Here is a 16,303-nt window from a genome sequence, read left to right as displayed (position 1 = left end):
GCATCCTTTGAAGGGAGTATTAATCACTCCCCACCCTGCTCTGAGTATGTGATGACAGAGAAGGTGGCCATCTATATATATACACCAGAAAGAACCCTCACCAGGAACCAAATCCTCAGGTACCCTGACCTTGACACTCATCCTCAACTATGAAAAACAACTGTACATACATGGCCTGATCTTGGACACCGGAGGGCCTGTAGCGTATACTGCTACTAAACAGGGCTTGCAAGCTTGAAGTAAATTTCTCTTGATCTCTGTATATGATTTTTTTTTCTATATTGCTGCATTCAACAGAAACAAGGGCTAAAAACAAACAGGCTTAACTGCCACCCATTAAACCACATACCCTAAGTCACTGGCTTACATCAATCTCAAATATACAACAGCTCATCCTACTGGAAGCAATGGACCTGCAGAGGAAGGAATTTCAGTCTCTAAACATGCTCTTTAGGGTATTTTCTGAAATGGAAGTCATTACAAATGAAAAGAATGAAGACAGGTCAAAGGACTCCCAGGACTCAGCAGGAGTCCCCTGTGCTGGTTCTGGCCAGAGGCCCCAGGCCAGCTTTCTTCCTTGGTCTTCATAGACCAACACCCACCAACCACTAGTTAGCAGATTGCTGCTTTGGGAATCTTTCAATGTGCTAATGATTGGCTTGTATTTGTTCAGAAAGATACAAGCATAACGGAGGACTTTACAATTCTGACACTCAGTGGGGCTACAACATGTAACAAAACATGTAGTTACAACCCATTAGCCACGTCCTGGAAAGGTGGGAGAAGAGGACCAACTTTGTAAAGTTATCTTCTGACCTTCACATGCATGCTGGGACACCCATCACCCCCCCACACACCCATATCATGCATATACATACAAGAAATAAATAAAGCATTTAAAGGTCTATTAACCTATATGTCTGGGAGCTTAGGACCTACATGGTTTGGGGGAAATTTCGTGGAACTTTATCTGGGTTACCAAACACTTAGATGTGTAAGATAGAGGGTTTCTGTGGAGTCTGCTGAGGCAACTGAATACCAGCAGCACTGCCTAAACACAATGGAGGGTGATGCCTGGCTTCCTACAGATCACCCAGGCAGCAGCTGATATCTCTGAGGCAGTATCTCTACCAGGTCTAGCCAGAGCTGGAGTGCAAACAAGGACACCTCCATCCCCAGTGAGCACCACTTAACTAAGGCCTATACTGAGAGCAAGAGGCCCAGAAAAGCCAGTGAACATGCCCACAAATTCCCTATATTAAGGGAGCAGCAAAGAAAAGCAGTGACGAGACCAGAGACCAAATTCTGGATTCCACTTCAACAGCAGCCTTTGAATCACCTAGGAGACCGGAGTTCTAGGTCGATCCCTAGGTCCTGAGGCTTGTTCTCCTCAGTTACAGAGCAGCCCTCAAAGGCCCAGGCAGAGGTTCTTGCCAACACCTTCATGTTAATTTTCCAGTATACCTCCCAATCTGAGTAGTCATCTTTTCTCTTCCCTCCAGAAAGCATCACCTGAAGGTGTCTACATACCTTTGCTAGAAGCATGAGTCCCCATGATGTCTGCCTTATCAAGAACCTCAGAAGAGTAAGTCAGCACTTATGATTGATTCCATTATTAAACACATACTTTTCTGGGTGTTTTCCCAGAGGCAAGCCACATAAGAATTCACAGCACACACTGCATTTCCATATTGATGCATTTGCTTCCTATTAAACTCATTGTTTTGAATTATGACATTCAGGATATCAGTATTTCATATTCACCAAGCCCTACAGACAGTATAATCCTACCCCCCACAAGAGAAGCTCCTAGAGCAATTTGTATTCTCCCTCTGAATACTTGGGAACTCCTCAAGCTCAGGCCATATCCCAAACTAGTTAAATCAAGTATCCCCTGAACCAGGCCTGGGCATTAGCACTTTTTAAGGTTGTCCAAATGCTTCTACCTCTAGCCAATACTTAGAACCACTGACCCAAAGGAACCACCGAGAACAAGGAACTTCCGTGGACCATGGTCATCATGCTGGTTATAGCCATAGTTAACTGAGCCCTGTCCTCCCCCTAGATTACCTTGTGTAAGCATGGATTACATCACTTCATCATCAAACAGACAGGAAATGAAATGAAGGCCTGAGAGGGTTAGTAAGCTGGCCAGGCTTGGAGACAAGGTGACTGAGCTCTGTTATCTCCACCCTTAATAGGAATTGTGAAAGATGGTTAACAAATTCAAAGGGACAAGATGTAGGATGGTGGTCAGTAGGGGCTCCGGGAAGAGGACAGAGTTTTAGTGTGGAGAGTTGGAAAAGTTCTGGGTATAGACAAGTGGGTGGCCTTCACAGCCCTGAGCTGTGTGCTGGGACATGAGTGAGGTGGTAGAGCTGCACACTGTGCATAGGTTGCACAAAATCCATGAGCCAGAGGCAACTTTCATGTCCTATCACAAACCATGGTGTGACTCCAGATTATTTATTGCCAAGCCCCCCACTGGCTCAAAGTTATAGACAATGTCGGTGGTACACTGTGAAGATCCTATGGATACCAGCCAGTGCTATACTAATAGGCAAATTTATTTTTACTTTACTAACAACCTATATGTTTGAAAGCTTTCCACTTACTGTTTGAACCAGTTGTTACTTAATGAGTTTGTCACTAATAAATAAAATCTTAACGCTTTATTATATTACAATTATTGCTCAGAACTACCACCATAAATCAATTTTCCCTAGTGATTTCGGATGATAATCCATAGAAGCCTGAATTTCTCCATTTGAGATTTTCTTTCCATTGGCAATGTCTGTAGCTGTTGCAAAGTAGGTATTGAGGGCTGGGGTATCAACTAGCAGTCAAGTGCTTGCTGGCTGTGTAAAAGAGCATGGGGACAACGTCAAGCACCCACCCCCCACACACACATCAGATACCTTATTTAGTTTGACATGTATGTCTATACCCTCAATGCCGTTTTCCCAAGTGGAATATACTGCTCCACAGAGCATATGGGACTAGGTATGGCAGCAGCCTGTACAGGCCCTAACCATCCCACATGGTCTCAGAGGCACTCCTGCTTTCCAGTCTAAATAAAAGGCCATGAAGGAGAGAAGAGACAGGATCACCCCCATTCCTCTCTCAGCTTGCTCCTCTGTTTCTCTAGTTCTCAGAGGAAATGCTATGGACCCATGCTGAGGTGAAGAGGAACAGAGGTCAGATGCCAGACTGACTATACTAGCTCCAGAACAAGGTGGGCTGAGTTCAAATGGAGGGGGAAAGAGGAGCCTTGGAAGCAGGCTGGAGAGATGGCTCAGTGGTTAAGATCAGTGACTGCTCTTCCACAGGTCCTGAGTTCAATTTCCAGCAACCACATGGTGGCTCACAACCACCTGTAATGCAAGGTGGCTCACAAATACCTGGTGTCCTCTTCTGCCTTGTAGGCATGCATGCAGACAGGACATTGAATTCATAATAAATATGTAAATCTTAAAAAAAAAGAAAAGAAAAGAAGAAGAGCCCAGTGTTCTCTCATACAGTGCTGTGGATGTCCACTGTTCACAACACATTGAACAACTGGCTCCAGCTGTCAAAATTACAAGGGCACACAAATTCTGACCCAGTGGTACCACTTGGAGAAATTTACCCCACAAATATAAGCACACTATGGGACATGCCTCAAAACAAAAGAGAGCATAATTTGTAAAAACAAAAGATTAGCATAACCCATGCACCCATTAATACACAATTAATTGGGATTAGGAACCCCAAGTATGGTTTCACCACACATCATTAAGTAACCCAAAGAGGGCGCTTCTGCTAGGCATGGAGGTGTACACCTTTAATCCCAGCACCCCGGAGGCAGAGACAGGCAGATCTCTATGAGTTCCAGACCAGCAAAGGCTACATAGTGAGAACTTGTCTCAGAAAGACAAAACAAACAAAAATAAAAAGAAGACAGAATGTATAATATCCTATAATTTATGTAAAAGGGAAAATGGATACTATCGTATCTGTTTGCATTACTGCATATGGAATGTCTCAGGACAGGAACTGTAAGAAACAAGTAACACAGAGAGGGACGCTCTGGTGAGAGACTGCATGCCCTCCTCCACATTAGATCATCACCTATTTAGAGATGGAAATGATTCCATTTTGGTGTGTGTGGGGGTGGTGGTACTGGGTACTGAATTTAGGGTCACATGCATGTAATGTTCTCCAAATGAGCTGCCCCACCCTGCTTTTACTCTATTTAAGAAAGATGTATGTATGTATGTATGTATGTATGTATGTATGTATGTATGTATGTATGTATTCTATGCTATCTGCATATTCTCCTGTGTGCCAGAAGAGGGCATCAGATCCCATTATAGATGTTTATGAGCTATTTGAACACAGGACCTCAGAAAGAGCAGTCAGTGTTTTTAACCTCTGAGCCATCTCTCCAGTCCACTTTTAACTGTTTTGAAACAAGATCTTACTAAGGTATCTAGGCTAGTTTTGAACTTAGTCTGTAGTACAAACTAGCCCAAACTTGCCACCTTCTTGCTTCAGCATTCTGAATAGCTGGGATTACAGGCCTAGAATACCAGGTACAGATTAAAAATTCTTTTTAGGACCAGTAAGATGGCTTAGTGGGTAAAGGTGCTTTTTACCAAGCCTGATTGATAACCTGAGTTCAGTCTCTGGAAGCCACATGGAGAGAACCAGCTCCCGATCTCTGTTCATGCACATGTAATCTGTGCACATACACACACCATGCATATACATGTCACTATATACAACAACAAATAAATGTTTTAAAGTCTCTTTAAATATATTCATGAAGTTCTAGAAGTACGCTATACATAGCACACTTTCTCAAGTGAAAGATTTTATCTACCAGAAACCTTGTAGCCATCTATTTTCCCATTATCCACCCCACCCCACCCCTAGGGAACAGAAACTTCAAGAAAATTACCATAAATTAACAGACTGGCAAACACCAGTTCCAACACAAACCTTACAAATAAGTCCCAGTACGAAACACAAAGCCACAAGCTGAAATAGACCAGAGCCCCACCTGGGAAAGTTACCTTCATACTAGAGCAGCCATGCAGTCCTGCAAATCAGGGGCAGTCTGGTTTATGTGCACTGTGCCTGTGCAGTTACTAACAGAAATCTATAGTAGTCCGTATTCTGTTACTATAACAAATACTTCAGATAATTAAACTTATAAAGAAAAAAAGGTAGGTTTTGAGTCCTGGTTTTGGATATTCTAGTCTAAGATTAGAGGAGGCCATAGGGTGGTGAGAAAGGACATCATAGCAAAAGAGCCTGTGGCCAGCAAACACAAGACAGGAAGGCTAGGGGCTAGGGCTCACTATACCCTTTGGGGCATGCTACCAACGACTTAAGACTTCTTTCTAGGCCCCATTGTGAGGGCTAAAGTTAGGTTTTAAGTTTCAATTACTGTAAGAGATTTATAAAACAAGGTTGGTTGCCCCAACTGTACAGGATATGCTTGATCACACATAGGCAGGAAGTATGGAGCCTTGTTTTGCCTTCATAATTCCTGGCCATTCTCCAGGAATTCTGGGCATGAACCTGGCTAGTATCCATCAACCTGGCCAGTATTTAATAAAGCTTGCTTTAAATTTGGCTCAAAGATCATGGTAGTGGTCTTATTCTCATCTGGTGAGATTAACACTGCTTCATATCACCACAATCAGAGACTGAATCCTTATAGCATGGGTTTCTAGGCACACTTGCCTTAACTGTAGCAAAGCCCTTCATTCTCAGAGGTGTCACTGCACTGGGTGAAAAATACCATGCCACCTGTCTACAGTCACTTGTCTCAGGCAAAGCACAACCAGACTTTCACCCAGATAATGGGCATGTAATATACTCCATGTCTCTCAAAGTCCTGGCCCTAAGTATCCCAAGCCATTCCTCTCTTGCCCTTCCCCACCTAGTTAGCTCTACTCTGACCCCTCAGGTCTGCATGATTTTACTAAGCCTTTGTAAAAGAGTTTTGATGATGTCATACTGGATCAGGTTGAAACCTTAATGCTTAAGTGAAGGTCCTTGGTTGCACAAATCACAGAGAGAAACCCATATGAAGACAGAGGAGGGTATTGGGTGTTACCCCTGTAAGCCCAGGACCACCAACTACCAGCAGTAAGAAGCAGGACTAGTTCACCCCTAGGTTCAGACAGCATGGCTTGATCTCACACTCCAGCCTCCAAAATTGTAAGATAGTCTCATGCCCTTTGTTTGGGTGTCCCTGACTATGGGAGATTGTTGGGGTAGCTACAGGAAGCCTGTACAATTTTGTAGTGGAACATTAGTTTAATTATGTAAAGATGTGTTGCATTCGTTTACCTTGCTTGCCTTAGGCACCTGATTGGTCTAATGAAAAGTTAAATGGCCATAGCTAGGCAGGAGGTATAGGTGGAACTTCAGGGCAGAGAGAGTAAATAGGAGGAGGAATCTAGGCTTTAGAGAGACAGATGGAGAGAGGGAAATGCCAGGGGCCATCCAGCCAGACATAGAGAAGCAGGAAAGCAGGACATAACAGAATGAAAGAAAGAGAAAAAGCCCTGAGGCAAAATGCGGCTGAATAAAAACAGGTTAAATTAAGTTATAAGAGCTAGTGGGAGAAGCCTAAGCTAAAGGCTGAGCTTTCATAATTAATAACAAGTCTCTTTTTGGGGGAGTTGGTTAGTGTCCCCCCCCAAAAAACACAACTACACAATCTTATCCAAGTCCTGTCTCTTTACCCACCAATCCTTATTCCCAAAAGCTCTCTGTAGGTGAGCCAGACTGGCCCTTCAGTGGAATCATTATAACTTTAATACACGTTTTGCTTCAGGCATTTTCTAGGAATTTGCTCAGTAGAGATGTCTATGTCTGGAAGAGACATCAAGTGTGTACACTGCAGCAGAGACCATGCGGAACAGTAACTGCTCAGATGGTTACAGTCTGGCCACATAATGAGAGATGCAGGGCCATTTCACCAAACAACTAGATCCATCCGGTAAAGCTCTTAAGTAGCTCATAAAGAATTGCTATGCAGAGTATGGGCCCGTTTGCATTTTTAAGTGATTGTAAACCTGCTTTTACATGCATAAGTACTTCTGGAAACACGCAAAAATATTCCCTGGTCCTGAGAACAGGACTTGAGGACAGGAAGAGAGGGGGAAGGGAGGTGGCAAGAGGAGTGCTATGACACACCAGGCATTTACTCAAAATGCTTTCTGCAGACTCTTCTCCCTCTCCCCTTTAGCCCCTCCTCTCACCATGCTCTATGCACCGTTTTTACAGACAGCAGTAGATACCAATCTAGAGCCATCATGCCTGGGTGTGATGCCAAGGAAGGGGGAGAGGAAGGCACAGGTACAGGTCACATGGCTGTAACTAGGGGCAAGGACCAAAGCCCAGGCAGCTACCTCTGAGTGGCATGTGGCCTCTGTGCCTCCTCTATCGTCTCTCCCAGGTCATTTATAGGTGACTTGATTTCAGATCACCTGCACATGTCTGAAGAGCCTTCTTTCTTAAAGCGACCGTCCCCCACTCCCTGCTGAACTTTGCCCCTCTGCCTCACGTCTACCCTCTGGGACAACTCTGTGCATAGCCTCCTGGAAATCAAGGGTTCTACTTTTTGTTTTGTTTGGTTGAGACTCGCTACAAAGCTCAGAACATCTTGAGTCACTGATTTTTTTTTAATTGAAAATATTTTTTTCATATATTTTGATCACAGTCTCTCCTTCCTTATCTCCTCCCATACCCTCCCCACCAACCAATCTTTGTTTTCTTTTTCTTTAGAAAACAAACAGGCAAACAAACAAACCAGAATAGGTCAAACAATCAAAAAAGAAAAAAACAAAAAACAAAACAAAAAGCACGAGAGGCACAAATACATGCAAACACAGGAAGCTCATAAAAAACACAAAATCAGAAACCATAATATATAAGCAAGAGATCAGAAAGGTTAAAGTAATGTCCAAAGTTTCAGGAAACAAACAAACAAAACAAAACCTCCAAAAATATCATTGAGTTTATTTTCAGTTGGCCATCTACTGCTGGGCATGGGGCCTGCCTTTACGTGTGGTTTGTATACCCATTTAGACTCCATTGGAGAGAATGAATTCTTCTTTTTCGTGGTTGTCAACTGGAGATAGCCTCTGGGTTAAAAATGGTAGACAGTGTCCACATCCCCTGTCAGTGCTGAGACCCATCTGGTTTATCTGTTCAGGCCCTGTGCATGCTGCCACCGTCTCTGGGAGTTCATGTGCATCAGTCCCCCTGGCTTAGCTGGCCTTGTTTCCTTGGTGTCCTCCACCCCCACTGTCTCTTGCCCTCTTCCTGCCTCCTCTTCTACAGAGTTCACTGAGTCCCCAGGGGAGGGCTTTGATGGAGACTTTCCATTTAGGACTGAATGTTCTAAGGTCTCTCACTCTCTGCACCTAGTCCAATTGTGGAACACCCAATCTTCCTGTTACCACCTTCCAAGTGTTAGAGCTAGAGGTGTGCACCACCCACACACAGCTGGTTTCTGTTTCTTAGTTATCTAAGTCCCTATCCTATTACTTAGGGCTAGTGACTGGTATAAAATGGAGGCTTTGTTAATTTTGTGAATGAAGTTATATTTTCTTCTTAATTGAAGTTTCACCAAATAACTTTATCTGGTTACTTTTGGAAGAAGCAGAAGCCACAGCATTCCAAAGAGCTTCTTGTTTTCTTTTTCTTTTTCCTTTTTTAAAAAAATTTAAATTAGAAACAAGCTTGTTTTACATGTCAATCCCAGTTCCCTCTCCTTCCCTCCTCCCCTGCCCCCACAACCCTTTCTGCTCCCTAGGGAAGCAGAGTCCTTCCATGGGGATATTTTAAATCTGTCATATCATTTGGAAGCAGGGCCTAGGCCCTCCCCTGTGTGTCTAGGCTGAGAGAGTATCCCTCTATGCAGAATAGGCTCCCAAAGTCCATTTGTATGCTAGGGATAAATACTAATCCACTGCCAGAAGCCCCATAGATTGCCCAGGCCTCCTAACTGACACCCACATTCACAGGGCCTGGTTTGGTCCTATGCTGGTTTCCCAGATATCAGTCTAGGGTCCATGAGCTCCCCTTTGTTCAGGTCAGCTGTTTCTGTGGGTTTCTCTAGCCTGGTCTTGACCCCCTTGCTCATCACTCCTCCCTCTCTGTAGCTGGATTCCAGGAGTTCAGTTCAGTGTTTAGCTGTGGGTGTCTGCTTCTGCTTCCATCAGCTACTGGATGAAGGAAGGCTCTAGGATGGCATATAAGGTAGTCATCAATCTCATTATTGGGAAGGGCATTTAAGGTAGCCTCTCCACTATTGCTTAGATTGTTAGTTGAAGTTATCCTTGTAAATTTCTGGACATTTCCCTAGTGCCAGATTTCTCTTTAAACCTATAATGGCTCCCTCTATTATGGTATCTCTTATCTTGCTCTCCTCTAGTCTTCCCCTGACTCAAACTTCCTGCTCCCTCATGTCCTCCTCTCCCCTCCTCCTCTCCTCTTTCTCCTAGCTCCCTCTCCCCTACCCCCATGCTCCCAATTTGCTCAGATGATCTTGTCCCTTTCCCCTTAGGGTCCTCCTTGTTTCCTAGCTTCCAAGAGGAGTTTCTTAACAGTCCCACAGGCAGCCAGTCAACCCTACAGCTCCTCAGGCAAGCCTCTGGTCCATGCTCAGCATTAGGAGCAGCGAGGAAGGTCTACCCAGGTCATATTAGCTTATGATGCTAAGCTAATAAAACTAAGCCTGGATCAGGGATACTTCTTACATGAGGCAACTCTGTAGATAATGTGAGCATCTATAAAACCAAGGCTTTCTCAAAAGAAAACTCCACCTTTCTGTTTTCTAAAGTGTCTCCTGTGGCATTAGTGTAGGCAGCTAGAAAGACATCAAGAAGAAATTCAGGATGCAGGATAAGTGGCCTGCCCACTAAAAGGGTGGCAAGTGAAGAGACAATGGGAACCAAAAAAGAAAATGGGGTGGTATAAAATCACAAGTGGGGGTGCCACTCAATACAAAAGAGACCCTGAGAAGAATGACAGGCTCCAGCTGGGGACATGCAGGTTTGGTCTTAAAGCAAGATCATGTGCACAAAAATGGCCATGAAGGCAGCTTTGAATTCAAGGCCCATCAGAGCCACACTGTGAATTAATTCCAGGCCAGTCAGAGAGACATTGTGAGATCTTGTTTCAAAAGACAGAGAAGAGTTCCAGGTGCTGGGGGTGGGGGTGGGGGTGATGAGGAGTCAGTGTTTAATGAGAGAGAACATGGCTTCCATTTGGAAAGATGGGAAAAGGTCTGGAAGCAAATGGTGGCAACAGCTAGGGCACCGTGTGAATGTCTATAGGACCACTGAAACTCACTCCTGCAAATAGTTAAGATGTAAACCTGTTCTGCTGTAAGTGATGAAAACACAATTCATTTGACTAATTTTATAAATTAAACTCATCAATCAATAGTATACATATATTCTAAGAATGTGGCAGCAAGTGGGTGGGGAAGAAGACAGCTATGAGATGTAAAAGTCATGTCTTCAAGAGAAGCAAGAAGACTGAAAACATCATAGGAACATGGGAAGGGAGAGAGGCCCTTAGTCCTAGACCTGGTTCTCCTGTTCTGTGGACAGAGTTGGGAGACTTCAGGCACTGATCAATCCCAAATTGCCCACCAAGGTCATGGTCTCCTATAGATATCGAAGACAGAGATGTTGAGGTCAGTAAATAAAATGCCTTCTTGGGGCCAACAAGATGTACATTCTTGAGTTTTTGGTGTGCTTCTTCTATTCTAAATCGAAACAATACCCTCCTGAAAGCTTACGGCTTCACTGACAAAATGAAAACTCTTTAGCCTTTAAATCTTGTAAATTATATTCTGAGTCATGTAACTTAGAAAGCCACAGGATCACATACATGCCAGCTGTAAAGACCCCCTTGAGTGCATGTCCCCCTTGAGAAGCCCAGATGCACTTGGGGATGTTTTATTCTTTCCCTAGTCATCGTTCTGCTCACACACGTGCTGAAGAGCCAGGTTCTTTTAATAAGTGTGTCTGCTTATGGTGCATCCAAGAGTCCTGCCTGTGATGAAGCCAGAACCCTGCCCTTGTCTGAATGTGTTCCCTAAAGGGAAAGGGGAATGCCTCAACTATGGTGTCCTTTTTTTTAAAGCTCTCTAGCAGGCGCTGGAGAGATGGCCTGGAGGTTAAGAATACTGACTGCTCTTCCAGAGGACTCAGGTTCAATTCCCAGCACCACATGACAGCTTACAACTGTCTGTAACTCCAGTCCTAGGGGATCTGACACCCTCTTCTAGCCTCTGCAGGCACTGAATGAAATGTACTACACAGACACTGTGTACATGCACCAAACACTTCAATGGTATACAGACACATTTGCAGATAAAACACCCATATGCATAGAATACGGTACTTCATCAGTTTTAAAAATTCCTTGTGGATAAGTTTGACTTTGGTAAAGACATGTAAAGACGATTTCTGGTTTATGGTAATTTGACTTATGACTCTTCAACACTGATACAAAAGTAATGCACACTCACAAGAAATCATTTTAAATCTTGATATTTCCCCTGAAGGCTAGAAATATGCAGTATGGGACCCTCTTGGGATGCTGGGCAAGCAACAGCAAATCACATGATCAGAAAGATAGCAGAGGATATCCCTGGAGTGTACTGCTATTGAGCTGAGATGTCCAGTAGGTTAGGTGTAGGAAATGCATTGACCCCTACAGTATTTTCAATTTATGATGGATTTATCAGCACATGGCTCCACTGTAAGTCAAAGATCATCTGTATTTAAAAGGAGACGGTGACCAGGGACGGTGGCTCACACCTGTAGTCCCAGTGCTTGGAAAGCTGGGGGCAAGAGGGCTGCCATGAAGTCAAGGCCAGCCTAGATTATAGTAATGGGACAACATCTCCACAAACAAACAATGGAATATAGTAAGCATTGGTGGCAAAGTAGGAAACAGGACCCTCAAACATGCTGGTGGGAATCTGAAATTGTAAACCCACTTTGAAAACAGGCATGGCATCTTCTTACAGCATTAAACACACTTATTGTGTGACTCAGCAATCTCCCTGACATTCACCCCACACAAATGCAAACTCTGCCCATACAAAAGTGTGTGTGCAGATGCTCGTGGCTTTGGCAGCCATTTTCATAGTAGCCCTACACTAGAAACAGCAGGAATGTCCACTAACTGACTAAAGGACAGTATAACAATCCTCCCTTACCACCATCTCACTCTGAATAATAACCAATGTCAATCACAATTTGAAATGGTAAATGGAAAATTCAAGAGACAAAGAATTTTGGAGTCTGAAATTGCATAATTCTGAGTGACACAATGAAAGCTCATTCTGTCCCACTCCATCCCACCAGGGACATGAATCACCCCTTTGTCCAGTGTATCCAGGCTATCCCCCCTTCCTACCTGCAGCCACACACTCATCAGACGGACTATGGTGGTGTTACAGTGCATGTGTTGAAGGTATCATTATTTTGTTCAGTGGTCCCAATGCACAGCAACATTGATGCTGACAAATTTATCTTAGTGTCCTGATATTATACATAGTGTGTGTGTGTGTGTGGGGGGGTCTACTTCATTAACTGTGGTCATTTCCTTACTGTGCCTAATTTACATATTAAACTCTATTATAAATATCTGGTGAGGCATTGGTGGCGCATGCCTTTAGTCCCAGCACTCAGGAGGCAGAGGCAGGTGGATCTCTGTGAGTTCGAGACCAGCCTGGTCTACAAGAGCTAGTTCCAGGACAGCCTCCAAAGCCAGAGAAACCCTGTCTTGATAAAAGCCAAAATAATAAATAAATAAATAAATAAATAAATAAATATCTGTACATAGGAAACAACATAGTATGTATGGGGCTTGGTAGTATCAGGCATCCACTGGGGGTTCTGTAATATAGATTAGGGGACTACTATGTATTGTGTGCTTCCTATGTATTGTTATTCAGTCATAAAAAAGGAATGAAGCATCATTTACTACAACATGAATGACTCTTGATAATACTATGCCCCATGAATGAAATCACGACAAGAGACAACATGCCATATATCTAGTTAGGGTTTCTATTACTGGGACAAAACACCATGACCAAAAATTGAGTTGGGGAAGAAAGGGTTTATTTGGTTTACACATCCATATTGCTACTCACTTACTGAAGGGAATCAGGACAGGAACTCAAACAGGGCAGGAACCTGGAGGCTGCTTGCTGGCTAGCTCACATGGTTTGCTTGGCCTGCTTTCTTACAGAATGCAGGACCACCAGCCCAGAAATGACACCACCAACAATGGGCTGGGCCTTCCCTCTTCAATCACCAATTAAGGAATTGCCCTATAGGCTATTCTATAGAGGCATTTCTCATTAGAAGTTCCCTCCTTTGATGATGCTAGCTGGTGTTAAGCTGGCATAAAACCAGCCAGAAATTAATATAGTTCCATTTCTATGTAATATCCAAGAAAAGAAGACTCATAAATGAAAAGGAGATTCATAGTCACCGAGAGCTGGGGATAGGGAGGTAGTGAATGGATGTATTTTACTGACGACAGACATTTTCTAAAATTACAATGTGGTTGTATTGTGTGCTCAGGCTGCCATAATAGAAATGTATTTCCCCAAAGGAAGTCCAAGATTAGGGCACGAGCATGGATGGGTCCTGGTGAATTCCTTCTCTAACTTTCGGAGGACAACTTTTCACTGTGTGCTCAAATGCATGAGTGGCTGAGACTGACAACTGGCCAACATCTGGTTCAGAAAGTCAGAGATATTAACAGAGGATGCTATGTGAAAAAATGAGGCTGTATCTGCCTTTGCACAGCTCTCTCTGGGGTGGAGGGCAGGAGAGCTCCCTCCCCATGGGGCACCACGGATATAAGGTGCATTTCTGCCTGGGCAGGAATGTCTTCAATTTCCTTATCTCCAAAGTGAGGGTGGGGGGGGTGTTTACAGTACTCACAGCAACAGCAGCTGGATAAGTTTGCACCAGTAACCTTCAACTATGCAGGTCCTGTCCTCCCTAATGCTGGCACAACCACACCTGGCCAGGGCCTACTTTTCTTGGGGTTTTGCTATAAAACTGCCTTCAACCAAATGTTCCCCGATCTGCCATTGTAACGTCTGCTGATGACAGATGAGCAATGTCTTGCAAAGCCCACATGAAAACAGTGCCCACAGTAGTAATGACAGTCATCTGTCAGATGGGGACAATGAGACTGGGGGCGGGAGGCTTCCTGACCAAAGGCTGGTCCACCTTGCTAGAAGGCCGGCCTAACATAATGACCACCCACCCCCACACCCCAGCTCACTCTTTAGTGAGACTCTGTGTAGGAAACTTCTCCAAAGAGATATCCTGTCCACTGACTACAAAGGTGGACAGAAAAAAGTCATATGTGATTTTAAAGACTGTCAAAGCAAATTACAAATGCTCCGTTTGAAAGATGACAATGAAGACATTTTCAGTACTTCTTGTTTCTTCCAAGCCTCCATCTCTTTACCAAAGCCAGTTCTTTAAAAGCTATGAATCAAACAACAGTTCTGCAGACAAGGGGTGAGCTATTCCCAGAGAATAGTTATGGCATTTTTCCTCGTTACCTTGGTAACTGCTACCTTGGCGCCCTTGTTGATGAGCTGAACCACATTCTCTGTTTGGCCTTTGTACGCAGCTATGAGCAGGCGTTCTGAAAGCGCAGCGACCGCATCCTGCTGGCTCATGAATTAGGAGAGGAAGGGGTTCTCAAGAAAGCAGGAGGTCAGTTCCTTCAGCTCCACATGCAGCCTCTGGCTAGGGCTGGAGTCCACAGGGAAAGGTACTCAGAATCATGGGGATGCCTTTTTACTACTCCATCTTCAGGTCCTAGGGGGTCACAAAACAAAGCGGCCATTAGTGCCACTCAGCACACAAGGACAGACAGACCACACCTCTGCTGACCTCAGGGTATTCTTCTGGGTGCACAGCACAGGGGATGAAAACTAAGGAGACAGGACATCAAAAGCCAGCTTCCACAGCATTTCAGAGGGGAAGGCAGCAGAGTGTGCCAATCTCTCCACTTCCTCCTTCCTCAGGACCATTCTCCACAAGATGCGCAGAACTGGGAGGCTGCATTTTTACCCTGGGTAAAAAGGTGTGACACAACACAGGGGTGGAGGGAGGGGAGGTGGGGAGAATGATGTAACTATATTTTAATTAATTGTTTTTAACTTAAAAAAAGAGGCCTGATATGATTCCCTGAACACCTCCTGGTCATCTACATAACAACATGTATGGTGAGTGATCAACCTTAGCCCTGTGGGTCAGGTCCCTATGACTCCACCATGGCTAACACGCACTTGGCGACCCTGGTAGGCAGTGCATCTTTGAGGAGACCCACACACAGTGCACATGATTTTCTTCATCCTTTACTTTCTGAAAATAGTGCAGCCTTCTGGGTTCTGGAGCAGAGAACTCAGATGAGTTCTGAGCACAGGCCCCAGGCCACCTCCAGTCCTGAACTGATGAAGCACTCCACCTCGTGAAGAAAACCGTTCTTCACTCAGTGCAGCCAGCTCTAGTGCTGTCAGTTTAGGAACAACTCCTCCACAAACACCCCACACTCCCTTGCTAAATGGGAGGAAAATAAATGGCCACTAAACGACTTAGGACAAAAGCCTGACTGTGCACAGTGGTCTGTAGGCAGTAACTACAGTAAACTTGAGCTTGTCCTTTCATGAAAGGAACAAAATGAACAGAACTCTATAGAGTCCTCGCAAGTAGACCTGGGACTATCCTTAGAACAAACCAAGTCAGGGGTTTGTTCCATGTGTTCCATGATTCCAATTCTGAGGCAGGAGGAGGAAGACAGACACCTTTAGATTTTAAAATATGTTTATAATTGCCATGGAGATGGCGCAACAGGTATAGGCACTTGCTACAAAGCCTGAAGACCTGGGCTCAGTCCCCTGCACTTCCCCCCCACACACACACCATACACCACACACACCAAAAGGAAATGCTGCTTCGAAGAAGCACTCATCAGCTCAACATTCCATCATGGTTTGGTGTTCAAGAATCTACAGGCAGCTTTCATAGTTGCTTCCAGAAACTCGATGATCATTTTAATTTCAGGTCATGTGACCAACTACCCTGGGAGGCTGGGGTAGAGTCTCATATATAGAAGAGACACCAACCAACTCTACATCCACAGCAGCAGGGAGTGAAAATGCTATTTCATTATAAGAAATCTCGCCAGATGTAAACACTGTAATTTTAGAACGATAATTCTTACCTACCCC

General features: G+C 44.3%; 1 protein-coding gene across 1 annotated transcript in view; it reads right to left on the bottom strand.

Annotated features, from left to right (window-relative positions):
• The window catches only part of Ankrd6 (ankyrin repeat domain 6), a 59,981-nt gene extending 45,101 nt beyond the window's left edge, over positions 1–14,880 (bottom strand). Inside the window, exon 1 of the mRNA XM_027403422.2 lies at positions 14,627–14,880. Coding sequence (XP_027259223.1) covers positions 14,627–14,746 — 120 coding nt within the window. The 5' untranslated portion in view covers positions 14,747–14,880. The remainder of the gene's footprint in view (positions 1–14,626) is intronic.
• Positions 14,881–16,303: the final 1,423 nt, after the last annotated feature.

This window comes from Cricetulus griseus, chromosome 2 (assembly GCF_003668045.3).
Source record: "Cricetulus griseus strain 17A/GY chromosome 2, alternate assembly CriGri-PICRH-1.0, whole genome shotgun sequence".
In the NCBI taxonomy this organism is placed as follows: Eukaryota; Metazoa; Chordata; class Mammalia; order Rodentia; family Cricetidae; genus Cricetulus; species Cricetulus griseus.
The sequence above is the reverse complement of the archived record's forward strand: the minus strand, read 5'-3'. Positions and strand labels throughout refer to the sequence as shown.